This window comes from Danio rerio, chromosome 8 (genome assembly GCF_049306965.1).
Source record: "Danio rerio strain Tuebingen ecotype United States chromosome 8, GRCz12tu, whole genome shotgun sequence".
In the NCBI taxonomy this organism is placed as follows: domain Eukaryota; kingdom Metazoa; phylum Chordata; class Actinopteri; order Cypriniformes; family Danionidae; genus Danio; species Danio rerio.
This window is the reverse complement of record NC_133183.1, coordinates 10,827,034-10,851,738: the sequence shown is the minus strand read 5'-3', so window position 1 is coordinate 10,851,738 and position 24,705 is coordinate 10,827,034. Positions and strand designations below refer to the sequence as shown.

Sequence of the window (24,705 nt, the reverse complement as noted above, 5' to 3'; positions counted from 1 at the left end):
CAGAGCTCTAATAATTGTCAATAATTGTGCAAATTGGGTATCAATCAAATCAGTCTGCACAGCATGAATAAGATGCAAGATGCTAATCCCTTTAGTGAGTTTGTTTGGAAGTTGGACCCATTAATGAACACATTTCTTCCTTTTTTTTTTTTTTTTAACACATATAGATTTAGACTTTTAGCCAAAGCAAACATACTAAAGCATTGGGGCAAAAGTTTCACAAATTAGTTTATGAAATCATTCTCACACACCATATGCTGGGTCAAATATGAAGAAATCGTGCACTTTAGTTCATTTTTTTGGTCACACTTTACAATTAGGTTGTATTGGTTAATATATTTTCTAACATAAACATACAACAAACAATACATTAATTACAGCATTTATTAATCTTTGTTAATGTTAATTGAACTAAAGTTGTTCATTGTTGGTTCTTATCTCAGGGGGTTAATGTTAACAAGCATGCATTTAGATTTTAATGAAGCAATGATTAATGTTACTATGCTTAATAAAGCTTGTAACAGTATACTGAATGTTTTGTTCAGTATTAGTTCATATAAGTAAATACATTACTAATGAACCCTTTTTGTAATGTATGACCATTTTGTTGTCAGTTTAATTTAAATGCATCTTGTTAACTGTTGGTTTGTCCATTTTTTTTAGTTTGTAGCATTTTTTTCAGTGTATATAAATTAAAACTAAAGCCATCAAACTAAATCCAATTTTCTTACTTGAAATAAAATAACGAAAAATAATTAATTATGGAAAAATATTTTTAAAGGAATAGTTTTAAATTTTTTATTTAATTTCATTTAACGTTTAATTTAATTACAGTAGGCGCAGTAGGTAGTGCTGTCGCCTCACAGCAAGATGGTCGCTGATTCAAGCCTTGGCTAGATTAATTGGCGTTTCTGTGTGGAGTTTGCATGTTCTCTCTGCGTTCGCGTGGGTTTCCTCCGGGTGCTCCGGTTTCCCCCACAGTCCAAAGACATGCGGTACAGGTGAATTGGGTAGACTAAATTGTCCATAGTTTGTGAATGAGTATTTATAGATGTTTCCCAGAGATAGGTTGTGGCTGAAAGGGGATCCGCTGCATAAAAACGTGCTGGATAAGTTGGCGGTTTATTCTGCTTTGGCGACCCTGGATAAATAAAGGGACCAAAGCCTGGTTTATACTTCTGCGTCAAGTGATCGGCGTGACCCACAGCGCATGCAATGCGCACAGCTGTGCATTGTGAGCTGCGTGCTGTTTCTGTTGTTCTGCAATAACACTTCCGAAACACTAGTTGGCAGTGATGTGTTTATGTTCCTCTGTGTCGAGTTTCTTCACTGGTGTTTTATTTTTCCTGAGGCAGGAACTGACGGAAGTGCAACAACTTTTTACAATTAGGTTAACACAAAACAAAACTTTCCATCCGGAGCTCCTTCAGAGGATTCCACACTTGTAAACAATCGCTCCATCGGGCTCCCACGGCTCTCAGTCCCACCCAGACTTGTCAGCGCTACCAAGCCGACCAATCACAGAGCTGGTGCTATGTGTACGTTGCGAGGTGTAGTTACATTTTTTGAGAGGTGCACGTCAGCGACGGCCACGTCGTAAGGCTATGCGTCAACGCAAAGGCAAACACATACTTTGAACAACTGATTTTTCAGATTTTTTTTTTAAAGTTCACTTTAGAATAAGTTGAACCAATCTCTAAACTTTATTAATTAACTATTCTTTTCAATTGAATTCTTTTATATTAATAAAATTGTCTGCCTCACAGAAAATAAATACATAAATAAATAAATAAAGGGACTGAACATTAACCCAATTCAAAATACAAGAAAAAATAATACTAAATGCAACCAGTGGAAAAGTCCTTCATTTTCCAGCTTTAAGATGTCAAACCGATAATGATAACATTTAAAATAGCATTTTTAAGCCAACATTGATATGGCCGGCATGTATTGTGCATCTTTAAAAAACAAACAAACAAAAAAAAAACATTTATCTATTTAACTTTTTTTGTTGCTGTGGTGGTAATGGTGGTTTGGGGTCTGGTAGTGTATAGATGGTGTATGAGCTGCTGGTAAAGTGTTGTTATTGAGCTTCTCCTCATCAGCAGGTGACGGTGCCTTTTACTGTTTGGATTTTAATTAGCAACAACAGCAAGAGCACTTAACCAACGTAACCCTGAGAGAATATCACTGATCAGCCTCATCGATCGCAGACACTCCACTAACAGACTACAAGAGCAGAGCACACCGAGCCACCTTCAGCATTGTATAGTACAGACTGACTCAGCATTAAATAGAAATGTCTATTACTATATATATATATATCATTCATTTTCCTTTGTCTTATCTGGGGTTGCCGCAATGGAATAAACCGCCAACTCTTCCAGCATATGTTTTATGCAGTGGTTGCCCATCCACCTGCAACCCAGTACTGGGAAACACCCATAAACTCTCACATTCACACACGCACTCATACAGTACAGCGAATTTTGTTCACCCACTTCACCTATAGTGCATGTCTTTGCACTTGGAGGAAACCCATGCCAACATGGTGGGAATATGCAAACTCCACACAGAAATTCCAACTGGCCCAGCTGGGACCAGCGACCTTCTTGGTGAGGCGACAGTGCTAACCACTGATCCACCGTGTCACCCTTTTTTTATTTCATTTTATTTTAGCAGATACATTTAAGTGAAGTTAAATGTTGAAGTGAGTGAAATAGTGTTGTGTTGTTGTGGTGTTGAGGGCTGCTGATCAGTGATAGTTTGTGTTAGTCAGTGGATTTACTGGAGTCTGCACAGGTCAGATGTTATCAGGTCTGCTGGAGGAGAAACAGACATGATAACATCTTCTTCATCTTGATCGTCTCCTGAGGTCTTCTTGATATCAGAGCTCCTTGGCTGTGTTTTTTGACCAAAGTGCTGATGAGTTTGCAAATTATCCTTTTTCTTATGTCAAGAAGTTATCTAAAGCGATCGGGTTATTTTCTCTCATTTTTCCTGTTACATACAGTTAAAGTCCGAATTATTAGCCCCCCTGAATTATTACACCCCTGTTTATTTATTTCCCCAATTTCTGTTTAACTGAGAGCAGATTTTTTCAACAAATTTCGAATCATAATTTATTTTTTTAATTTACCATGGTGACAGTAAATATATTTCACTAGATATCTTTTAAGACACTTCTATACAGCTTAGAGTGACATTTAAATGTTTAACTAGGTTAATTAGGTAAACTAGGCAGGTGTAGGTATTAGGCAAGTTATTGTGTAACAATGGTTTGTTCTGTAGACTATCGAAAAAAAAAATAATATTAATAATATTAATACTAATAATATTGAATTTAAAATGGTTTTAAAAAATTAAAAACTGCTTTTATTCTAGCTAAAATAAAACAAATAAGAATTTCTCCAGAAGAAAAAATCTTTTCAACATACTGTGAAAATGTCCTTGCTCTGTTAAACATTATTTGGGAAATATTTAAAAAAGAAAAACAAAAAATCAAAGGGGGCCTATTAATTCTCACTACAACTATGTTTATTTATTTTTTTTTTTACTTTATTTTTACAACGTATTTAATATTTTTTCATCTGATAATATTTATTTATCTTTATCGTTTTTAGAATGGAAACATTGGTTTTAGTTTTATTTTGTTTTTATTTTGTTTATTTTGTTGTTATTTTATTTTAATTAGTTTTATTTTGTAATTAAAAATTTATTTTTTGTGTTATTTTTTCATTCTAAAATAGTAGAATTCTAATCAAAAGTAAGTCCTAAAATTATTTTAGATTTTTTTTTTAAATATTTATGTCTTTTTTATTGTTATAAAGCTTTTTTTTTTTATAGACAACTGTTATTTATAAAATGTTTGTACATTTGTAAACCTGTATTTGCCATATATAGTTGAAGTCAGAATTATTAGCCCCCCTTTTAATTTTTTTTTTCTTTTTAAAATATTTCCCAAATTATGTTTAGCAGAGCAAGGAAATTTTCACAGTATGTCTGATAATATTTTTTTTCTGGGGAAAGTTTTTTTTTTCCAGACTAGTCTAAAAGCAGTTTTAAATTTTTTTAAAAAACATTTTAAGGTAAAAATTATTAGCCCCTTTAAGCTATATTTGTTTTCGATAGTCTACTGAACAAACCATCGTTATACAATAACTCGCCTAATTACCCTAACCTGCCTAGGTAACCAAATTAACCTACTTAAGCCTTTAAATGTCACTTTAAGCTGTATAAAGGTGAAAAATCCTTTTCAGGTCCTGAAAAATATCTAGTCAAATATTGTGTACTGTCATCATGGCAAAGATAAAATAAATCAGTTATTAGAGATGAGTTACTAAAACTATTATGATTAGAAATGTGCTGAAAAAACAACACCAACCATTAAACAGAAATTGGGGAAAAATAAACAGGAGGGCTAATAATTCAGGTGGGCTAATAATTCTGACTTAAACTGTAACTACACATAATATTAACATATTATAATACTATCTATAATTTTAAATGATATTAGAGAACATTTTTATTCGGGAATAATTAAAGGAAGTTGTCTAAAAGGGTGTCTTCTGGAGGAATTTTTGAATCTTTATTTTAATATACATTGATTAAACTGAAACTAATTGTTTTTATTTATTTATTTATTTATTTATTTGTTTGTTTGTGTATTTAGTTTACACTAGAAATGACAAGAAGTCAAGACAACAAATTATTTTATTGTATCTTTATTTTATCTTATTTTAATAAGTTTATAATTTTTCAACTACATTAAGTTATACAATGTTTAAATTAATATTTTTTGTCAGTTAGATTGATGTTGAAGTCGTCTGCTATGCTGCTATGGCATTAAAACAAACAAACAAACAAAAATAAATAAATAAACAAATAAATAGATAAATAAATAAGGGCATCACGATGGTGCCAGTGGGTAGCACAATCGCCTCACAAGTCGCTGGTTCGAGCCACGATGGGTTGGCGTTTCTGTTGGGAGTTTGCTTGTTCTCCCACTTGTTCGCAGGAATTTCCTCCAGGTGCTCCGGTTTCCCCCACAATCCAAAGACATGCGCTATACTGTAAGAGAATTAAGTAAGCTAAATTGGCCGTAGCGTATGTGTGTGAATGAGAGTGTATGGATGTTTCCCAGTGATGGGTTGCAGCTGGAAGGGCATCGACTGCGTAAAACATATGCTGGATAAGTTGGTGGTTCATTTCTCTGTGGCTACCCGAGATCAATTAAGGAATTAAGCCGAAAAGAAAATGAATGAATGAATGAATGAATGAATGAATGAATGAAATTGCTTCAAACTAATTTTTTCTGCTTTTTTTCTCTCACATTTCTCACTCTGTTGTTTATGTGCTTTACCTGCAGTACTGGTATGAAGGGAACGAGATGGGGGATCTGCCTGTGGATTTCTCCATCGTGTGGGACGGTGACTTTCCCATCGACAAACCCTCATCCATGAGAGGTAAGAAACCAAACACTTCACCTCAACTCAATCGCAGCATCCTCTTGATTTGTCTGCTACCTTTGCTGCAAAGTGGAACTGACTGCATCTTTCATCTGATTCGATCTGGATTTCTCCGTCTGTCTGGTGTTTTCTCTCTGCTTTATTTTATTGATTGTTTCAGTCGTATAATAATAAGCTCATATTAGAGCTCGGGATGGTGGAGAATCACAGTCTGTCACCTTTTACCACGTCCACACCGCTGTCAGTTCACATTTACCTCCAAATCTGCTGTGAAAGGGCCCCAGATGTGCGGTTACAGAGAGTTTGTGTACTACACTATTTTCTGAGTTTATTAGAAAGCCTTTTACTTTCTTTATTATTGTGTTTTCAGAAACCTTCATTTATTATATTATATTATATTATATTATATTATATTATATTATATTATATTATATATTGTATTATATTATATTATATTATTTTATGTTATATTATATTATATATTATATTATATTATATTATATTATATATTGTATTATATTATATTATTTTATGTTATATTATATTATATATTATATTATATTATATTATATTATAGCAGCGTAATACGATATATAGTAGTAAAAATAATTATATTAACTTTTAATTTGTAATTCAAATTATTGTAGTATATTTATATTTTCATATTTCTAGATTTTAAATGTACACATGATGTTAAATAGAATATTTGTAAGAATTTTAATTTTATTGTATTATAATTAGTTTCAAAGTTATTTTAACTGTTAATATAACATGATTTAATATAACAACATAATATCAAAACAAAAATTTTAAATATTTATATTTATCTTAAATATTATGTGTGTGTTATATATATAAATAATGTAGGTATTTTACTTATGCAATTGCATTCATATTTTTACATTTTGAATATGCATACATAACATTACAGAGTCATTTATTTACAATTTATTCTTTAATTTTATAAATGTATTTTATTGCAATTTACTAATTTATTTTTGTGGTTAAGTTTATATTTGAATGGCAAATATAATATGACATAACAATATATAATATTGTTAATTATTGTGCACCTGTAGTCATATTTTCACATTTTAATTATTTTATATTCATATAAAATTTATTGTTTATACTTTTATTTAATTATGATTTATTTTAGTGGCTATTTTTATACTTTAATGGTCAGTATAAAATGTATATTCATTTTAGATTATAATACAAAATAATTTTTGGTATGTAAATAATGTAAAAAATATAACTATTTTCAAATATTACTCCATATATTTTTTAATCTTTATAAGCTTGTTTATGTTACAATATGTTTAGATTGTGCTGAAAAATATAAATTAAAAAGTTTCCAACTTAATAACATCCTGGCCTTTTAAAGATTCACATTTCTTTAGTCTCCCTTTACAGATAACGACATGACTATTAACTTGCTCCCAGTGAGCACCGTTTTGGATAACTCTCACTTACATGAGGCAGTTTTTGTGTTGAGATTCCGCCTGTGTAGATGCCGAACATGGAGCGAGCTCATAGCGTCTGGAACAGAGCCAGTGTGTAGAAGTAAACCTCGACACCCTTGGTTTTGCGCTTGCTTTGTGCCTGGGGTCAGAGTTATTAGTGTGTGGGCAGCACATGAATCACGGCGCAGTGAATGCAGGCGTGGGCTTCTCTTCCAATACCTTCCCCTTACAGTTCAATTATCGATTGGCACCACACAGCTGGCACCACTCCAAACATGGCCTGCGTTTAGCTGGCTAGCCAAGCGGACGGCTGTGTTTTCAGGCTACGTTACACTAGCGCGTTTTCATTTTAACTGTATTATCAACAGGTACACCTGCAGTCAACACTACTTCAGTGTTTGACCCTTGAAAAATAGAGACATTTGTAAATGCTGCAGACTCTGTTATAATTAGGAAATTCTGAGGTTGTGTTTAGTGTAGACCAATCGGCAACATCTCGCTCTCTCGTGTGAAGCCTATATGGAATTAACTGAAACTGCGATTCATCATAATTCCTCTAGGCTGCTGGCTTCAGAATAGAGCACATTTCTATTGATCCCAATGTTAAAATGGCCAACTTTACAGCAGAAAAAAGCTGTTTACAGCCTGGTACAAAAAGATTTTGGTGTAAATAGCTAATATTACACTTCATGACAATTGTGAGGGGGTGATTTTTTTTTTTGCAACTTATCTGTTTAATTTCTAATAAGTCTTTATAATTAAAGGCGTGGCCACTTGAGTGACAGCTAGGTCTCATCACTCAGCTGATTCTGGCTGATCAGCTGCTGAACTCAGCCTATTCATCATACTTTTGTTTTATTTTATGTGGCTTTACAGTCAATTCCATTTTGAGATCATTGTTTTACAATTATCAGATGATATGGCATGCGGTGCACTTAATTTTGCTCACAAAAACCATTCAAGTCCCCTCCATTTCCCCAGTGTGAGTAAAATTCTTAAATACTTTTATATATAAATGTACTTGTTTTATTTAAAGGTGCCATACACTACATTGGTTTAAGAAGTTAAATTATTCTCTGATATCTGCATAGTAAGTTTATGGCTTCGGTAAGTTAAAAAAAAAAATCTCCAGAAACTTTAAGCTAATTTATTACTTAATGAAATACCCCTAGAATCAGAAGGTCCATTATTGACCATATATGGTTCGTTTTGTGAATTTTCACACACACAGCGTGATGTACACTAAACACAGACAAATATAAACGCAATCAGAGTAACTGTAACCTATTTTGCTCACCAGATCTGTTGTGGATAAAGGCTAAATTATAATTAAACTTGACAAAAGAGAGTCATAGAGATGTATCACGTTGTGTTTTATAGCTATAGTCAAAGAAAACACCCAGAAATAAATGTCGACATCTGCATGAACACATGACAGTGGTGTGATTTGACAAGATTCAGCTGTATACATGTGTTTGTTGAAACATAAGTGTCATATTTCACAATAAACATGATCAATTCACAAAAGATGTCACTAAACATACCTTACCTCTCTTCAGAGTGGAGCGGAATAAATGTGTAATCTGTACATCTTGCAATCTTTGCGTCCTGAGGCCAGTTTGAAACATTCCTCGTGTTGCCGTTGCCCAGTAACGCACAGTAAATAATTTGGGGCTCATGTTTTCAAAATAAAAGTCAGTAGGTGAATTATACATTTAAAATAACTAAGGGTGGAAAGTTATCACTGTTGTATCGCTAGAAAACATTTGGCCTATCAAATGCAACCTGAGGCGTGCCTTTTAATGATCTCAGAGCTTTTTTATGATCTCAGAGTTGCAAATGAGTCGTGATTTCTTGCCGATGTCAGCTGCTCGTCAGGTCCGGATGAATGACCTAAATTATGCATACATGCAAATGCAGAGGGCGTGGCTTGCGAGTCTCATCACAGTTTGTTTTGTTCTCTGAATGGCCTATGGTCCACCGAGGTTTTACATGTGGAATTTAAATGAAAATGAGGAAACGCTGTCTGAGGCTCACAGTATGCCCATTTCCATATACTGATATTTTATTATTCTACTATGCCTTGGTATACTCAGATTTTCATTATGGGGCACCTTTAAGATAATTCATTTATCATTTATAATTTTCTTTAGAACTCTAATGCATTCCAGAATCTAACAGATAGATTAACTGTAGGCTATAGAACAGTCGTCTGAAATGTCATAATGCCTGGATTTCATAAATAGTCTTGCATTTACTACATAATACAGACTAGTTTTGAACTATTTGGAGATAAGATGCGTTTAAAAAAATGTCACAAGAACAATGCTTAGTGGCTCAATGTATTACAAACGTTTTTAAAAAAGACCAAACTGTTTATTGACGCAGTACACAACCAAGCACAAGTGGTCAGAACACAAACCAATCACAGGTAATGAAGTATTAAGCGTTTCTCCCAGAAAAACCCATCTATGCAAAATGTAGCAGGCATCCGTTGCTCTGCCCTTGCCCTGCCTCCCATTTTCAGTTACCCGCAGTCAGTGCGATGACACGCGAACAAAATGTCGACGGTTGGCCCTGCACACGTGTAACTTCATTTGCGCTTTTTAGAAACCTACGAGTGACGTTGTGAATACTACGAACTTATTTTTTACAGTCTATAATGTAGACTCATTTGGTTTGGGACCAGATGCAAGCCGATGCAAGCCAACAACAGTTGGTTTTCGTTTGCCCTAGTTGTTTGACGCGGACTTGATGCTAAAACAAAAATGCTGTAGTGTAAATGTATCCTCATTCTCTCTCTGTGTTTGTTTGTGTGTGTGTGTGTGTGTGTAGCTCTCCTGTATAAGTGTGAGGCTCAGAGGGACAGCTGTGGACTATGTCTGAAGGCTGACAGCACATTTGAGTGTGGCTGGTGTTTGGCCGATAAGAAGTGTCTCCTAAAGCAACACTGTCCATCAGCCGAACACAACTGGATGCATCAGGGACGACGCAACATTCGCTGCAGCCATCCGCGCATTACCAAGGTGAAAACAAACACATTCATATGTCTCATAAGAGCCATTGCAGAGCTGTCCATTTTTGGGTTGTTTAGAGATGAACTTTTACTAAAACATGTTCAAGTCATCATGCAATATTCTTGCTAAAACCATTGTAGTTACTTCCATCTATAGGGCTGGGCGATATGGCAAAAATGCTGTCTCGATAACTATTTTCCTTATTGAAGATAACGATATATATTCCAATATAAGTTGTTAATACTTCAAAATTTTAAAGAGTACCCCAACAATAAAGGAAGCCACAAAATTTAGCCATTAAAAGGTGTAACATATTTTTGGCCAATTTATTTTTGATGGTGCATCTCTAATATCAACACACTTCTAGATTCCCATTGTTGCACATTGCTGCTCAATGATTGGCTTTTAGATCAATATAGAGTAAAAAAAAAACTCCAGAGCTTATCATTGTTATTGACATCAACTTTATCGTGATTTTATAATATCATTTATCAGCCCAGCACTACTTCCATAATGTGGTATTTCTGATTGAATCTGAGTAGTTATTGATGGTTTTTGGGTTGTTGTTATTTTTAATACTATTCACTAATACATTTTTCACAATTTAAATATTCATTTATGAATGTTTCTTTATTTTTAACACTTTACACTAAGGTTGTATTAGTTAACGTTGGTTAATACACTTACTAACATGAACAAACAATGTTTATTACAGTTTTTGTTCATGTTAGTTAATGTTATTTTAATGAAAATAAATTTATTAATTGATACTTCACATTAACTTGCGGTGCATTAACTAATGCTAACAAACATGAATTTATATTTTAATAATGCATTAGTAAATGCTAAGCTTTGATAATAAACCATCTACGCGTATTGTTTATTCTTAGTTCATGTTAGTAAATACATTAACTAATGAAACTGTATTGTAAAGTGTAACATTTATTTATTTACTTATTTATCTGTCTATTTATTTATTTATTTATTTTATAAATTTGCACAAAACAATTAAACAATCAAACAAATATACAATATACAAACAAACATCCCAACACTATTTTTCCCTTTTGTGGTTTTAACATAAGAAACACATAGATGACAGTCTGCAAACATCAAAGTCCTCAAGCGTCATACAAATTAACGGCAAGTGTTTTTTTAAAATGTATTTATTTATTTATTAATTAATTTATTTATTTATTTGTGTTTGTCTGTTTTTTGTTTGTTCTATTTTTTGGTAAGTTTTATTTATGTGGTGCACATACGTACTGAACTGTGCACAGTTTATCCAGAAATAAATTTGGATTTATTTATTTTTCTTTGTTTGTTTTTATATAGCTTATCCCAACTGCCAAAATTAAAATTATAAAATTAATAAAAGTGATTAATTAAAATCAACATTCACAATGGTTTTATTTATTTTAACAGATTTTATATATTTAGTAATCTTTATTCAGCTTTATAATTTTGATTTATTATTATTATTATTATTATTATTATTGTGCTATATTATTGTTATTATTATTATTGTTATTGTTATTATTATTGTGTTATATTGATATTATTTTTATTATTGACAATGTTCATCATTATTAGTTTTTCATTTAGCATTTTTTATTTATGTAAAAAAATTAATTAAAAATATATATCATTTTCAACTATCATTTTATTTATATTATTTACCTTTATCATAGTTTATACAATTCTTTCTAATTACAAAATTTTTTAACAAAAATATCTTACAGTATTTAGAATTGAAATCTATCCATTTTTCCTGCAATTATCCTATAGGTTTTTATTAACTTTTTTTATACTCATTTTTCTTCTTTAAACTTCTCAAAAGAGTCAGACTTTACGTATGACATGAAAGTTATTGGTGTCTAAGATGTCTCCTATTAAAAACACCACTGTCCACCTGCATGTAAGATCTCCCAGCTTACACCTCTGCATGTGTGTGTGTTGACCTACAGCGTCTGCTTCTGTCTCTCCTCTAGATTCGTCCTCTGACGGGCCCGAAAGAAGGAGGCACACGCGTCACCATTGAAGGGGAGAATCTGGGGCTGCAGGTTCGAGAAATCACTCACGTGCGTGTGGCTGGAGTTCGCTGTAACCCTGCTGCAGCTGAATACATCAGCGCTGAGAGGTGCATTATGGGAAACACCACACATTTTCACCTTCATCTTCACTCTTCTCTTCTCATCAGACTTCATTCTGACAGCCAAATTGTGATTTAGTTTGAGCGTCAGCCTTTTGAATAAAATTAAAAGCAAGTTTTAGTCTTCTGAAGCATTGTAGTCTACGTTTAGATTGAATTTTAAACGATTTTAGTCAGAGGGATCTACTAATCAACTAAAATCATAATACTCTTATGAACCGGATTGACGTTTTGAACTACGGATACACGGATTTAACTGTCTTGATGTAACGTACTGTAAAAACACTTTTCATAAAATACATAATTAGTGCTGTACGTAATTAGTATATATATACTCAAAATATCTATGTAACAAAATTGTTTTGTGTATCATATGTAGAGTTCAAATGCTAAAACCTTAAAGTGCTGTCTGAAATTTCCATCAAAAGTGAACATTTTTCTCAGCCTCCTTTTGTTTATGTTGAGATATTTCACATTAAAGACCAGAAAAAAGGACTTATTCTCTGCCATAAAAATTATATCACTGAACATACACAGAAGCCTGATAAAAATGCAAATTTTAGAGGAAAATTTTAAATGACATTTAGAAATTTTGCATCTAAACTCTTCAAATATACATATTATATTCATTCATCATTAATTTTCTTTCGGCTAAGTCCCAAATTTATCAGGCGTTGCCACCGCCGAATGAACCGCAGACTATTCCAATATACGGATGAAGTCAGAATTATTAGCCCCCTTTGAATTTTTTAGTCTTTTTCAAATATTTCCCAAATGATGTTTAACAGCGTAAGGAAATTTTCACAGTATGTCTGATAATATTTTTTCTTACAGAGAAAGTTTTATTTATTTTATTTTGGCTAGATTAAAAGAAGTTTTTAATTTTTAATTTATTCATTTTTTTATTTATTTATTATTTAGAAATTTTTTTCTATAAACTACAGAACAAACCATCGTTATACAATAACTTGCCTAATTACCCTAACCTGCCTAGTTAACCTAATTAACCTAGTTAAGCCTTTAAATGTCACTTTAAGCTGTATAAAAGTGTGTTGGAAAATATCTAGTCAAATATTATGTACTGCCATCATGGCAAAGATAAAAGAAATCAGTTATTAGAAATGAGTTATTAAAACTATTGTGTTTTAAAATATGTTTTAAAAAATCTGCTTTTCACTAAACAGAAATTGTGGAAGAAAATAAACAGAGGGGCTAATAATTCAGGGGGCCAATAATTCTGACTTCAATGGCATATTTTATGCAGCTTATGCACTTCCAACCGCAACCCAGTACTGGGAAATACAAACCAAATATATACAGTATAATAGTCTTGTCAAGATAATAAAATTTTCTACTTTAATACAATACCTTGAATAATATCGATATTCCATACCATTTTCGTTACATCAGCAGTCCTTAAGTAAAGTTAAAAAAAAAAAAAACTAAATTAGCGCAATATCATCTTAATTTCTGATTAAAACAAATGTGTTAAATTTATTATTATTATTATTATTATTGTTATTATTATTATTATTATTCCTCTCTGCTGGTGAGGAGAGTTTGCAAGAGAGCAACTGTACAGTTTTGATACCATCCACAAGCAAGATTGTATCATTTGAAATATTTCTTATAGATATTTATTGATTATAACAATATTTTGACAACACACACACATATATATCAAAACAAACTTATTTTGCATGTGATTAATCTTTGCTGTGGTGAATGATGAATAAAGCCCTGATGAATAAAGGGACTAAGCCGAAGGAAAATGAGTGAATGAATAATCTTTGTCCAGGACTAATAATACAGTTTAAATATTGTTCAGAATACTTCATTCTTTCAATATTATTTTCCATACATGAAATTTAGTGAATTCTAACCAAAGGATTTAGTTCAAATCCAATACATGTTTTACTATCTTTCTTTAATATATTTATACCTGCCCTTTTCTTTCTCTTGTCCCACACATTGACATTTTTTGAACATTTAAATAATGAGAACTGAGGCAGAATTTAGCTTACATCTCATCGGGTAGATTAGCATAGTAACTCTGGGTTTTTCACCAGATTGTCCCTCCCTATTTTGCTCTCGTCTGCATTCAGTATCAGTACGTTTTTGTCATTCAACTGAAACGTTCAAAGCATTAAAACAAAAGTTTCTGATGAAATATATGTCACAAATGATTGTTTAGCAATATAAGCACTGCTTTTGGTGAATGTGAATGTTGTTGCAGGATTGTGTGTGATATGGAGGAGTCCCTGATGTCCAGTCCTCCCGGAGGTCCGGTGGAGCTGTGTATCGGAGACTGCAGCGCTGAGTACAGGACTCAATCCACACAGACTTACTCCTTTGTGGTACGTCTGATATTGTTTAGTTTAGTTTAAAAGTTTGTTTTTAAAATTTGTTTATTTATGCTTGTTTTCCTTCTTTTTGTTTTTACATTATTTTATACTTTCAATATATTTTACTTTTCATATATTTTAACTTATATTTACATTTTTGTACTGGTTTAAGAGCTTATGCTTTATTTGAATAAATTAAAAAGTTTATGAAAAAAGGATTTTTAAATATTTTAATATAAGATCTGTACCTAAAAAAAAAACTATTTATATATTATATTTCTTTATTAATTTGTTCACTTAAAACTTCAGTTTCTGCCACTTAAAAATAAGCATTGTAACATTGTTAAACACACTCTGGGTGCCAACTGTTTATCCCAACTACCAAAAGAAAATATTTTTAAATTTTATTTATTAAAATTCAATTCATTATTTAATTAAAATAAATTTTTACTATGGTTTTTATCAATTTTAATCATCTTTATTCAGCTTTATAATTTTTATTTATCTTTATTATAATGTTTTTTTTTTTATTTATCTTTATTGTTTTAATATTTGTTTGTTTAGACTTGTTTTTTCTGTCCTTGTTTTTACATTATTAAATTAAGTATTTCACTCTTGTTTACATATTTTTTACTGTCTGTATGTATATACATACACACACATACACATGTAGCTGGTTAATTATTTAATCATTTGTTTACTTAAAAATTCAGTTTCTGCCAAATAAAAAGAATCATTGTAACATTATCAAATGCACCCATTTTATTTATTAAAATTAACATTCTCTATGGTTTTATTTATTTATTTTTTTGTCAGTTTTAATCATCTTTATTTATCAGATATATTTTTTATCTTGTTATGATGTTATTTTATTTATCTTTATTAAGTTTATTAATTATTTATGCTTTTTTTCTTGTTGTTTTTACCTCATTTAGTTTCAATATTTTTCACTTTTGTTTCATATATTTGAATGTTTATTTACATATTTTACATACTTATTTTATTTTTAGGGCTTAGGTCTTAGTTAAATAAAATAAAAAGTTATAAAATTTATACCTAAAATTTTTTTTAAAATAAATTATATAAGCAATGTAATGTTATTAAACACACCCTGGATCCCAATTGTTTATTCCAACTGCCAAAAGAAAGTGTTTTAATTATATATAATATATAAATATATATAATTTATCTTTATTATGTTTTTATTATGTTATTATGTTTTTTATCTTTACTATTGGTTTTTAAGTTTAGTTTATTTATTTATGCTTGTTTTTCTTCTTATTGTTTTTACATTTTTCAATTTCAATATATTTCACGTTTGTATAATATATTTTTACTGTCTTAAGAACTTGTGCCTTAGATAAACAAATTAAAATTTGATATAATAAAAGGGTTAAATTTTTTTAATTGTCTTTATTAAGCTTTAGAATTTTTATTTATGTTTATTATGATGTTTTTTATTTATCTTTATAATTTATTTTAAAGATTTGTTTATTGACCTTGTTTGTTTTTTTTCCTCACTATTAGGCAAGGCAAGTTTATTTTTATACCACATGTCATACACAATGGTATTTCAAAGTGCATTTTTATATAAACAGGAATAAAAGAAACAAGTAAAAGAAAATAAAAACAACAAAGTATAAATGATTAAAAAACATATAAAAATTATTTTAAAACATATAAGGTTTTAAAAGAATGAAAAAAGACAATGTTAACTTTCAATATATTTCACTTTTCATATTTTTTCATATTTCATATTTTTCAGTTTCATATTTTTGAACATACTGACTCAAGAGCTGTCTTTGTTAAATAAAGTAAAAAGTTATAAAATGTATACATAAAAATGTATGTAAATGTTTATTTATTAATTCATTTGTTTATTAAAAAATCAATTTCCTGCCAAATAAGCATAAGTATTGTAACATTATTAAACACACTCTGATTATTTCAACTCAATTAAATTTTTCTTTAAATTTCAATATACTCCTTCAAGCAGTTTCCAGGCATCTTCATGCACAAACTGTCCTCTTACTCCTCATAAAGTCGATTTTCTACAAATCCTTTATATATTAATCATTCTTTTCACATTGATTCCCTTATCGCCGCTAACGTTTTGTTTACTGTGATTTACGCTTAGCTAATCAATACATATCCATCTTCTGAGACTCAGCCGATCGGATTTCACACCAGAAGCCAATCAATCGTCAGGTTTCCTACTTTTGCATCCCGACAGCCAATCAGGATGGCTCTCATGTGATCCTGTAATTGAGGGAAAGCAGGTGTAAAAAAAAAACTACACAATCACCATCGCCTTCTTCTCTTCCCGCTGAGTTTTAAGTGCAGCCCAGCAGGAATAGAGCATTAGTCTATTATCCAGAGCCCAGGAGCTACACACACACACTCACACACGTATAAAAATGGATGACCCTGCCTGGATTCCCTCAGCATTTAATCGATAGCGTCCAGGCGGCTTCAGTCGTGCAGAAGGGTAAAGCAAATGAAAACACGCACTCCGAGCAATTACACAGGTATGCAACTAATTAGAGAGAGAGGACGGCGCCTGACAGGCCCTGCGCCCAAACAAACGAGCCCCGCGGACGGCAAGAGCATGCAGGACATTTCTATTAGTGTGATGAGTGTAATCTCTGCGTGGAGAAGCAGAATGAGGAAAACAGGAGGGTCTGAGTCTGTCCATCTGTTCCTCTCCTCCCTCTAGAGTTTGCACAACCAGCAGTCTATATTTTATATGATTTTAAATATATCAAAAGTATTCACCCCCCTGTGATTATGTTTTTAAAGGGCTGATCCACAGTTTATTTTTAAGACATGGTTATGTTTATTAGATGCAAAGCAATGTGTGCTCATGCTTCACTTGTAGAAATTCACGTAATTTTTTTTATATATCTTATTTTGATTATATACAGCTACTCAGCTAACATGAAAACACTGTCATATTTCCTATTTCCTTTGAAATGCCCGCCCTCAAAGAGGCTCTGATCGGTCTTAGCATAATGTGCTGTGATTCGCAGATTGGCTCCACGTCACTTCCCTACATGTGCACGCTTTTGTTCTGTGAAAACAGTCCGGTTAGAGGCTCAGAGCAGCTGTTAGCAACGTTAGCTGCCTGAATGAGACAGAAATGAAGACCACACAGCTCACGCCTGCTCTCTAAAATAAAATCTAAGTGTCTTTCACATATATTCGGAATAAGCATGTGTAAGTAATATAAAACGTTCTCATATTTTTTGCGAGTTTGTAATTTAAGATGTAGAATGCACGGAAAGCGGCCACATAGAGAGACACACTGCCTGCGCTGCTGAAGATTGTTGCTGTTTACATCAATTTGACTGATAAATATGTATTTGTAGCTAAATTGTTAACGGTGCCAAACAGCATTTCCTTTTGTTTACATTCTTGCTACAGCATACCGTTAACGCTAGAAACTGTTCCTCTAGATGATCAATTTTAACAAATAGAAATACTTACAGGTTGTGGCTCACAATCCAAAGCTTCGTTTGTTGAAGGAGTTTTACCAAATACTGCACTGAACTGGGAGAGATTCTGGAAGTTCTCCTTTGTCAAATGCTAGAGCTATATGCATTTTTAATTTTATTCTGAACATAATTAAAATTAAACTGTAAGCACTTCTGTCTTTGTGTCGTGTCCTTTGGAAGCCCAAATACAAAGACAGAAGAAGCTCTGTGGAAATAGCAGCATTTAGACAGCCTTTAAGCTTTCTCTGGTTTACCATTACAGTGCCTCTGGCCACGCTCCTTTGCTGTGCAGTGTGTGCACAAGGTGAATGCGTGGATATAAAAAATAATTATATATATGTATATAGAAATATATATGTTTGTATATATATATATATATATATATATATATATATATATATATATATATATATATATATATATATATATATATATATATATATAATTATTATTTTTTTTTTTTTACTTAAAATAACGATTCTAGTTTTGCCAAAAATCTGCATCAAAATTATTTTGATGAATACTTCAAAATAAGTATATTACATTTAATGGCTCCACAATTATTATCAAAATGTAACTTATTGGTATTCGGAAATCTCAAGGCATTTATCTAATAAAGTTTATATTAATTTAATTTATGGTTTGATAAATATTTTGATATTTAATCACTTCCGAATTAGAGGTTTGAAATATGTTTCAATTCAATTCAGCTTTATTTGTATAGCACTTTTACAATGTATATTGTGTCAAAGCAGCTTCACATAAATTGTCATAGTAACTGGATCAGTGTAGTTCAGTTTTTAGTGTTTAAGTTCAGTTCAGTTTAGTTCAGTTCAGTGTGGTTTGAAGTCATTATTGAGAGTCCAAACACTGAAGAGCAAATTCATCGATGAGTAGCTTTTCAGATCCTGAACCATGCAAGCCAGTGGCGACAGCGGAGAGGGAAAAAAAAACTTCACCAATAGGAGAGTCAAGAAAAAAAACCTTGAGAGAACCAGACTAAGTTCGGCTCGACCATTTTAATTTCTCCACTGACCAAAAGTCTTGTGCAGAGCTGCAGTCTCAGCAGTGGAGGCTGGAAGCTGGCTTCAACTGGCCTCAACTTTCTAAACTGTATTCATTTTTATTAATGAAAACTTTTTTTTCATTGTGTTATTTATTTTAGCCAGAAAAATGCATTGATAAAAAAAAAAAATAGGGTAATATTCTAATCATTTATAACTACAAATTCTTTAAACAATTGCGTTGAAACACAGTTAAGCTATTTTAAGTTGCATTAAAAGATATTATTATTTTGTTTAAATACTTTAAATAAAGATTCCACTTTTGCCAAAAATATGCTATTGAAAAATATTTTGATGAATATTTAAAAATAAACATATTTCATTTAATGACAGCACAATTATTGTCTAAACATAGCTTGTTTGTGTGTTTTGTTTATTTGTTTATTTACCTTTTACTCTAGACTCAAAAATATGTTTGCTGCTTGTTCAAACTACTTATTTAAAGGGATTTGAAACAACATAATTATTGAGGGTTTTTGGGGGGGACAGCTTAATTTTTTCATGTTCAATCAGCTTAATACATTGTTAACTCTATTGATTTGCATATGGACAACATGAAAGGATTGTGTCGAACCCAGCATTTTTTACAGTGTACTATGCAGTGTAATTATGAAACCGAGTGTGATTTCTCCTCATGTAGCAGCAGAATGATTGCTTGTGCGTTGAACGTCTCCATCTGTTGGTTCCTCTCGTCCCTATAGATGCCGAGCTTCAGTCGAGTGCGCCCTGAGAAAGGCCCGGTGTCCGGCGGGACGAGGCTGACCATCTCAGGCCGACATCTGGACGCCGGCAGCGCTGTGACCGTGTTTTTGGCCCAGGAGGAGTGTCTGTTCGTCAGGTGAGCAGTTTTCCCTTCAGCTCTTAACCGGATGTTCACATCTACGTCCCTCGACATCTGTGCGGGATACACTTTGAGTTTGGAGGAAGTGAAATGTGTCGTTTCCACATGAAATCACAGGAGCACATGGAACGGCCTCAAATGCGTGCCAAGAAACATGATGCATTGCTGGTTGTGATTGTTAGCGAGCTGCGCGGCGATTATACTGGAGGAACATCTGCTTACATGATAAAAATTGTATGATGATGTCAGATCCTGGATGAGAAGACCAGCCGTTTTTTCTAGGCCACAACTAGGCCTGTAAAGAAGACTTGCTGGTGGAAAAAGAAAAACTTTACATAATAGAAATTATTTATTTGTTTTAATTAAAGACAAAGAATAAATGAAAGTACAAATTAAAATAAAATGTTATATACACACACACACACACACACACACACACACACACACACACACAGAGTTAAACTTAACGTGTTAGCCTGTAAGAAAACATTTTAATAGAAAGTTTAAATTATTGTAAAAAAGGAAAATTGAAGAGATAAAATAAATTAAAGTTAAAAATTAAAATCAAATTGTAAAAAAAAAAAAAATATATATATATATATATATATATATATATATATATATATATATATATATATATATATATATATATATATATATTATAGATATATAAATACAATACTCAGGTAGTCTGTGGCATTGACACAAAGTGTGCCAAGAAAATACCCCCACATCATTACACCACCATCAGCCTGAACCGTTGATACAAGACAGGATGGATCCATTCTTTCATGTTGTTGACACCAAATTATGACTCTATTATCTGAATGTCCCAGAAATCGAGACTCATCAGGCCAGGCAATGTTTTTCCAATCTTCAATTGTCCAATTTTTGTGAGCCTGTGCGAATTGTAGCCTCAGTTTCCTGTTCTTAGCTGACAGGAGTGGCACCCGGTGTGATCTTCTGCTGCTGTAGCTCATCCGCCTCAAGGTTAGATGTGTTGTGTGTTCAGAGATGCTCCTCTGCAGACCTCGGTTGTAACGAGTGGTTATTTGTGTCACTGTTGTCTTTCTATCAGCTGGAACCAGTCTAACCATTCTCCTCTGACCTCTGGCATCGACAAGGCATTTGCCGCTTTGAACTGCCGCTCACTGGATTTTTTTTTTCCGGACCATTCTCTGTAAACCCTAGAGATGGTTGTGCGTGAAAATCCCAGTCGATCAGCAGTTTCTGAAATACTCAGACTAGCCCGTCTGGCACTAACAACCATGCCACGTGCTCGATTTGAACTGCAGCAGATCATCTTGATCATGTCTGCATGACTAAATGCATTGAGTTGCTGCCATATGATTGCCTGATTAGAAATTGGCGTTAACGAGGAGCAAACGGGTGTACCTAATAAAGTGGCCAGTGAGGATAGATAGATAGATAGATAGATAGATAGATAGATAGATAGATAGATAGATAGATAGATAGATAGATAGATAGATAGATAGATAGATTGATTGATGAAGCTGTACATGCAGTGTTGTTATTATATATTCTGAAGGCTTCAAATATCTTTGTTTATGTGTGGTTGACCTCTGTTTGTTGCAGGAGGACGGTGCGTGAGATTGTGTGTGTGACGCCTCCATCAGCTTCAGGATCTGGACCTTCATCTGTGAAGCTGTTTATTGATAAAGCAGAGATCACCAGCGACACCCGCTACATCTACACTGAAGACCCAAATATCTCCACCATCGAGCCCAACTGGAGCATCATCAAGTACATCAACAGCACCTCACGCACACACATGCATGTATACATGGTTTACAAGGACACTTCATAGGCGTAATCTATTTTATGCTGTAAAAAAACTCTTATTACATAGCCCTACCCCTGAACCCAACCCTTGCAGAAACCCTGTGGCAAAATTTGAATTTCAAAAGTCCTCTTTAAGTACTATTTTGAATCGTTCTGAATTACAAAGACCTGAGGTGTTTGACCCTGTAAACCACCTTATTAGAGATCAACTAAGGCCCCGTTTACACTAATTCATTTTAGTTTGAAAACAAGTTTTGCTACGGTTACGCCATCCGTCCACACTACGCCGGAGTTCTCGAGCGCCGAAAACGTAGCGTTTCGAAAACGCTGGAGAGGCCGTTTTCATTCTGAAACGCTGCTGCTCCGTCTCAGTATGGATGATGGAAAACGGAGACATCTGAAAACGGAGGCGGGGCTGCAGACATTCGCCTCTCTGATTGGGGCTTTTCCTCAATATTAAGTAGCCTAACACACACAGTTCAGTCCTGCTTCTTCTCCGTGTAAGTTCAGACTTCGCAAGTTTGATCAAGGCTGCAGTCTCTTCTTTTCAGTTTGATATGGAAAAGCAGACTATACCGAGGACACGCGTCAATCTTCAAAGAGAACAGTGTACTTTATAACTTCATTCACATCGTCCTGGCTACGTTGTTTCACTTTCTCAACAATAAAATGTAAACATGATATAAGGAACTGCCTATTTTCATTTTAATATTAACAACTAAACAGGCAGCAGAAATGCTAAGGCGTCGTGCTGCATATATGAGCGTCAACTTCACTGTGTGGATATTTATAACAAAACGGAGCCGATAACAACTGCCTCCTTTCAATTTCAGTGAAAATACGAAACATACCCTCTGATTTGCTGAATATCAGTTTTAATAACCGATAATGGCCATTATAAAAATATAACATACAATAAGTTTATACATTATAGGAATTAAAGGCAAGTGATCAGTCAATATACAGAATGTACTTACATTAATCATTAACTTATCTTTGCGCTCAGCCAAAACACGTTACCTGAGAACAAGTTATAGATTCCAATGACCAAAGTCAGGGAACATGTCGTTAGATAAAGACAACAACATAAATGAAATATCACGTTCAGCAAATATAGTGAGATTAGATCCAGCGGGAGATGCTTAATGAGAAGTCCGACAAGCAGAGCTCTCATCTGGGTAGATAAGCTGCAGCTTTGCCAAATAGTGTGTGTGTGGTCACTTGATGTGCGTTTTCAGTGTTTTGGTGTGAACGGAGAGCAGTTCAGAAACGCTGGGCAAAACGCGAGTGTGGACGCGGGTCGTTTTCATTCTAAAACGCCGTTTTAAAACTAAAACGCACTAGTGTAAACGGGGCCTAAGTCTTACTCATGATTTTACAACTTTGGCCGCATTTACACTGCACTGTTCAAGTGACTCAATTCTGATTTTTTTTTCTCCTATGTGGCACAGATCGGACAAGGCCCATGTACGTGTAAGCAGGAACAAATCACATGGATTCCGATTTACTCTAATCAGATACAGGCCTTGTTCATATGTGGAAATTTATCCGATATGAATCGGATCTGTGTTCTCATGTCTGCAGTGTAAGCAGGTAGATCGGATTTTCACCTGTCAATGCGAGTCGCGCGCTATTAAAAACCATAGCGAATGACGTCAAGTCTGACACCTCCAATTCTGAACAGACTTCAGCAGAGTCCCAAACCTTAAATCTCATACACGAGGACTTAAACAGCTTTTATATTGTCATATAGCACAGGTGTTCAAGCATTTTAATGAGAGCGAGAGAGCACAATGTCCGCCACGTAACCAATATAAACTAATAAAAAACTTGTGCATACATTATGTGCATAAATCCCGCCATGGACATTACATTAAGATGCCTAAAAGTTTAAAAAAAAAAAGCCTATATATCAAAAGAAGATGGACAAATGAGAACCTTTCTGTCATAAACTATAATAAGACATCTCGTCAAAAGCTGCAAACAGATTACATACAGGAATAGAGGAAAGAGCGCTCTTATTATCAGCTTTTAGTCAGCACCCTTTTTTTTCCTATTCATTCTGTTTTTGCCGTGTGCTTTGTAAATGCAGACGATCGTATACGAGTCACTTTTAAAAGATGATGTAAGCAGATCATAAAAAAATCGGATACAGTCACAAAATCGGAATTGACCATCAAGATCTGCAGTGTAAATGCAACCTTTGTGTCCCTGTAAACCACATATACCTGTACAAACACACACTGTGGCTCTGATTCAATCCAAATCATCTCAAATATTTATCAGAAAAGTTAGAGTTAGATGTTTGAATAACAACTAGACATTGTGAATATTATACAATTGTTAATTATGTATAAGAACATGTCTCCTTTGGTTTTTAATTTCTTTTTTTTTTTTGTTCCTATATTTTATTTTTAACATCTATAATCAATATTAAATACAAACTGCATTGCTTTTTTTCTTCATTTCAGTTATAAATACGTTAAACAAATATTATATCGTCAAAATAAATGAGATGATTTAATAAAATAATCAAAATATTTCAAAACTGAAAGGGCTAATTACATGCAAGTATAATTTTTATTGAATTTTTTTTTGTAAAATTTATTTGTTTTGAATATTTGTTGGCTTCAGAGCTTTTTTCTTAGTTCCAATTAGTAATATTTAGAATTTTGCGTAAAGTGCAGATCATAGAACGCATTAAGAAAGACATAATTTTCCCACTCCCTCTTTACTAGAGCCTAAATTCTGACCTGGAGCTGAGCCACAGTCATGCACGCACAGTTTGAGGTCTGCCGTGTAACTGAGATGTTATTTGTTTGTTCTGACAGCGGCAGCACAAGCCTCACGGTCACAGGAACCAACCTGCTCACCATTCAGGAGCCCAAAGTCAGAGCCAAATATGGAGGAGTGGAGACCACAAACGTGAGTTTCTGACCAGCCTGTTGTTTACATCACTCATGCTGCTTCTAAATGATGATGCACTAACAGGGGCGCCAGTTAGGATGATTCTAAGGACCCACACACTTTTGGAGCCCCCAATGCTACTATAAGG

General features: G+C 33.1%; 1 protein-coding gene across 2 annotated transcripts in view; it reads left to right on the top strand.

Moving 5' to 3' along the window:
• plxna3 (plexin A3) overlaps positions 1-24,705 on the top strand; it is a 350,688-nt gene that overhangs the window by 275,647 nt on the left and 50,336 nt on the right. For both annotated transcript variants that reach the window (XM_073909723.1, NM_001098489.1), the window contains 7 exon segments: positions 5,369-5,465; positions 9,770-9,960; positions 11,943-12,091; positions 14,340-14,460; positions 19,708-19,844; positions 21,444-21,611; positions 24,482-24,575. In XM_073909723.1, the coding sequence (XP_073765824.1) occupies positions 5,369-5,465; positions 9,770-9,960; positions 11,943-12,091; positions 14,340-14,460; positions 19,708-19,844; positions 21,444-21,611; positions 24,482-24,575 (957 nt within the window).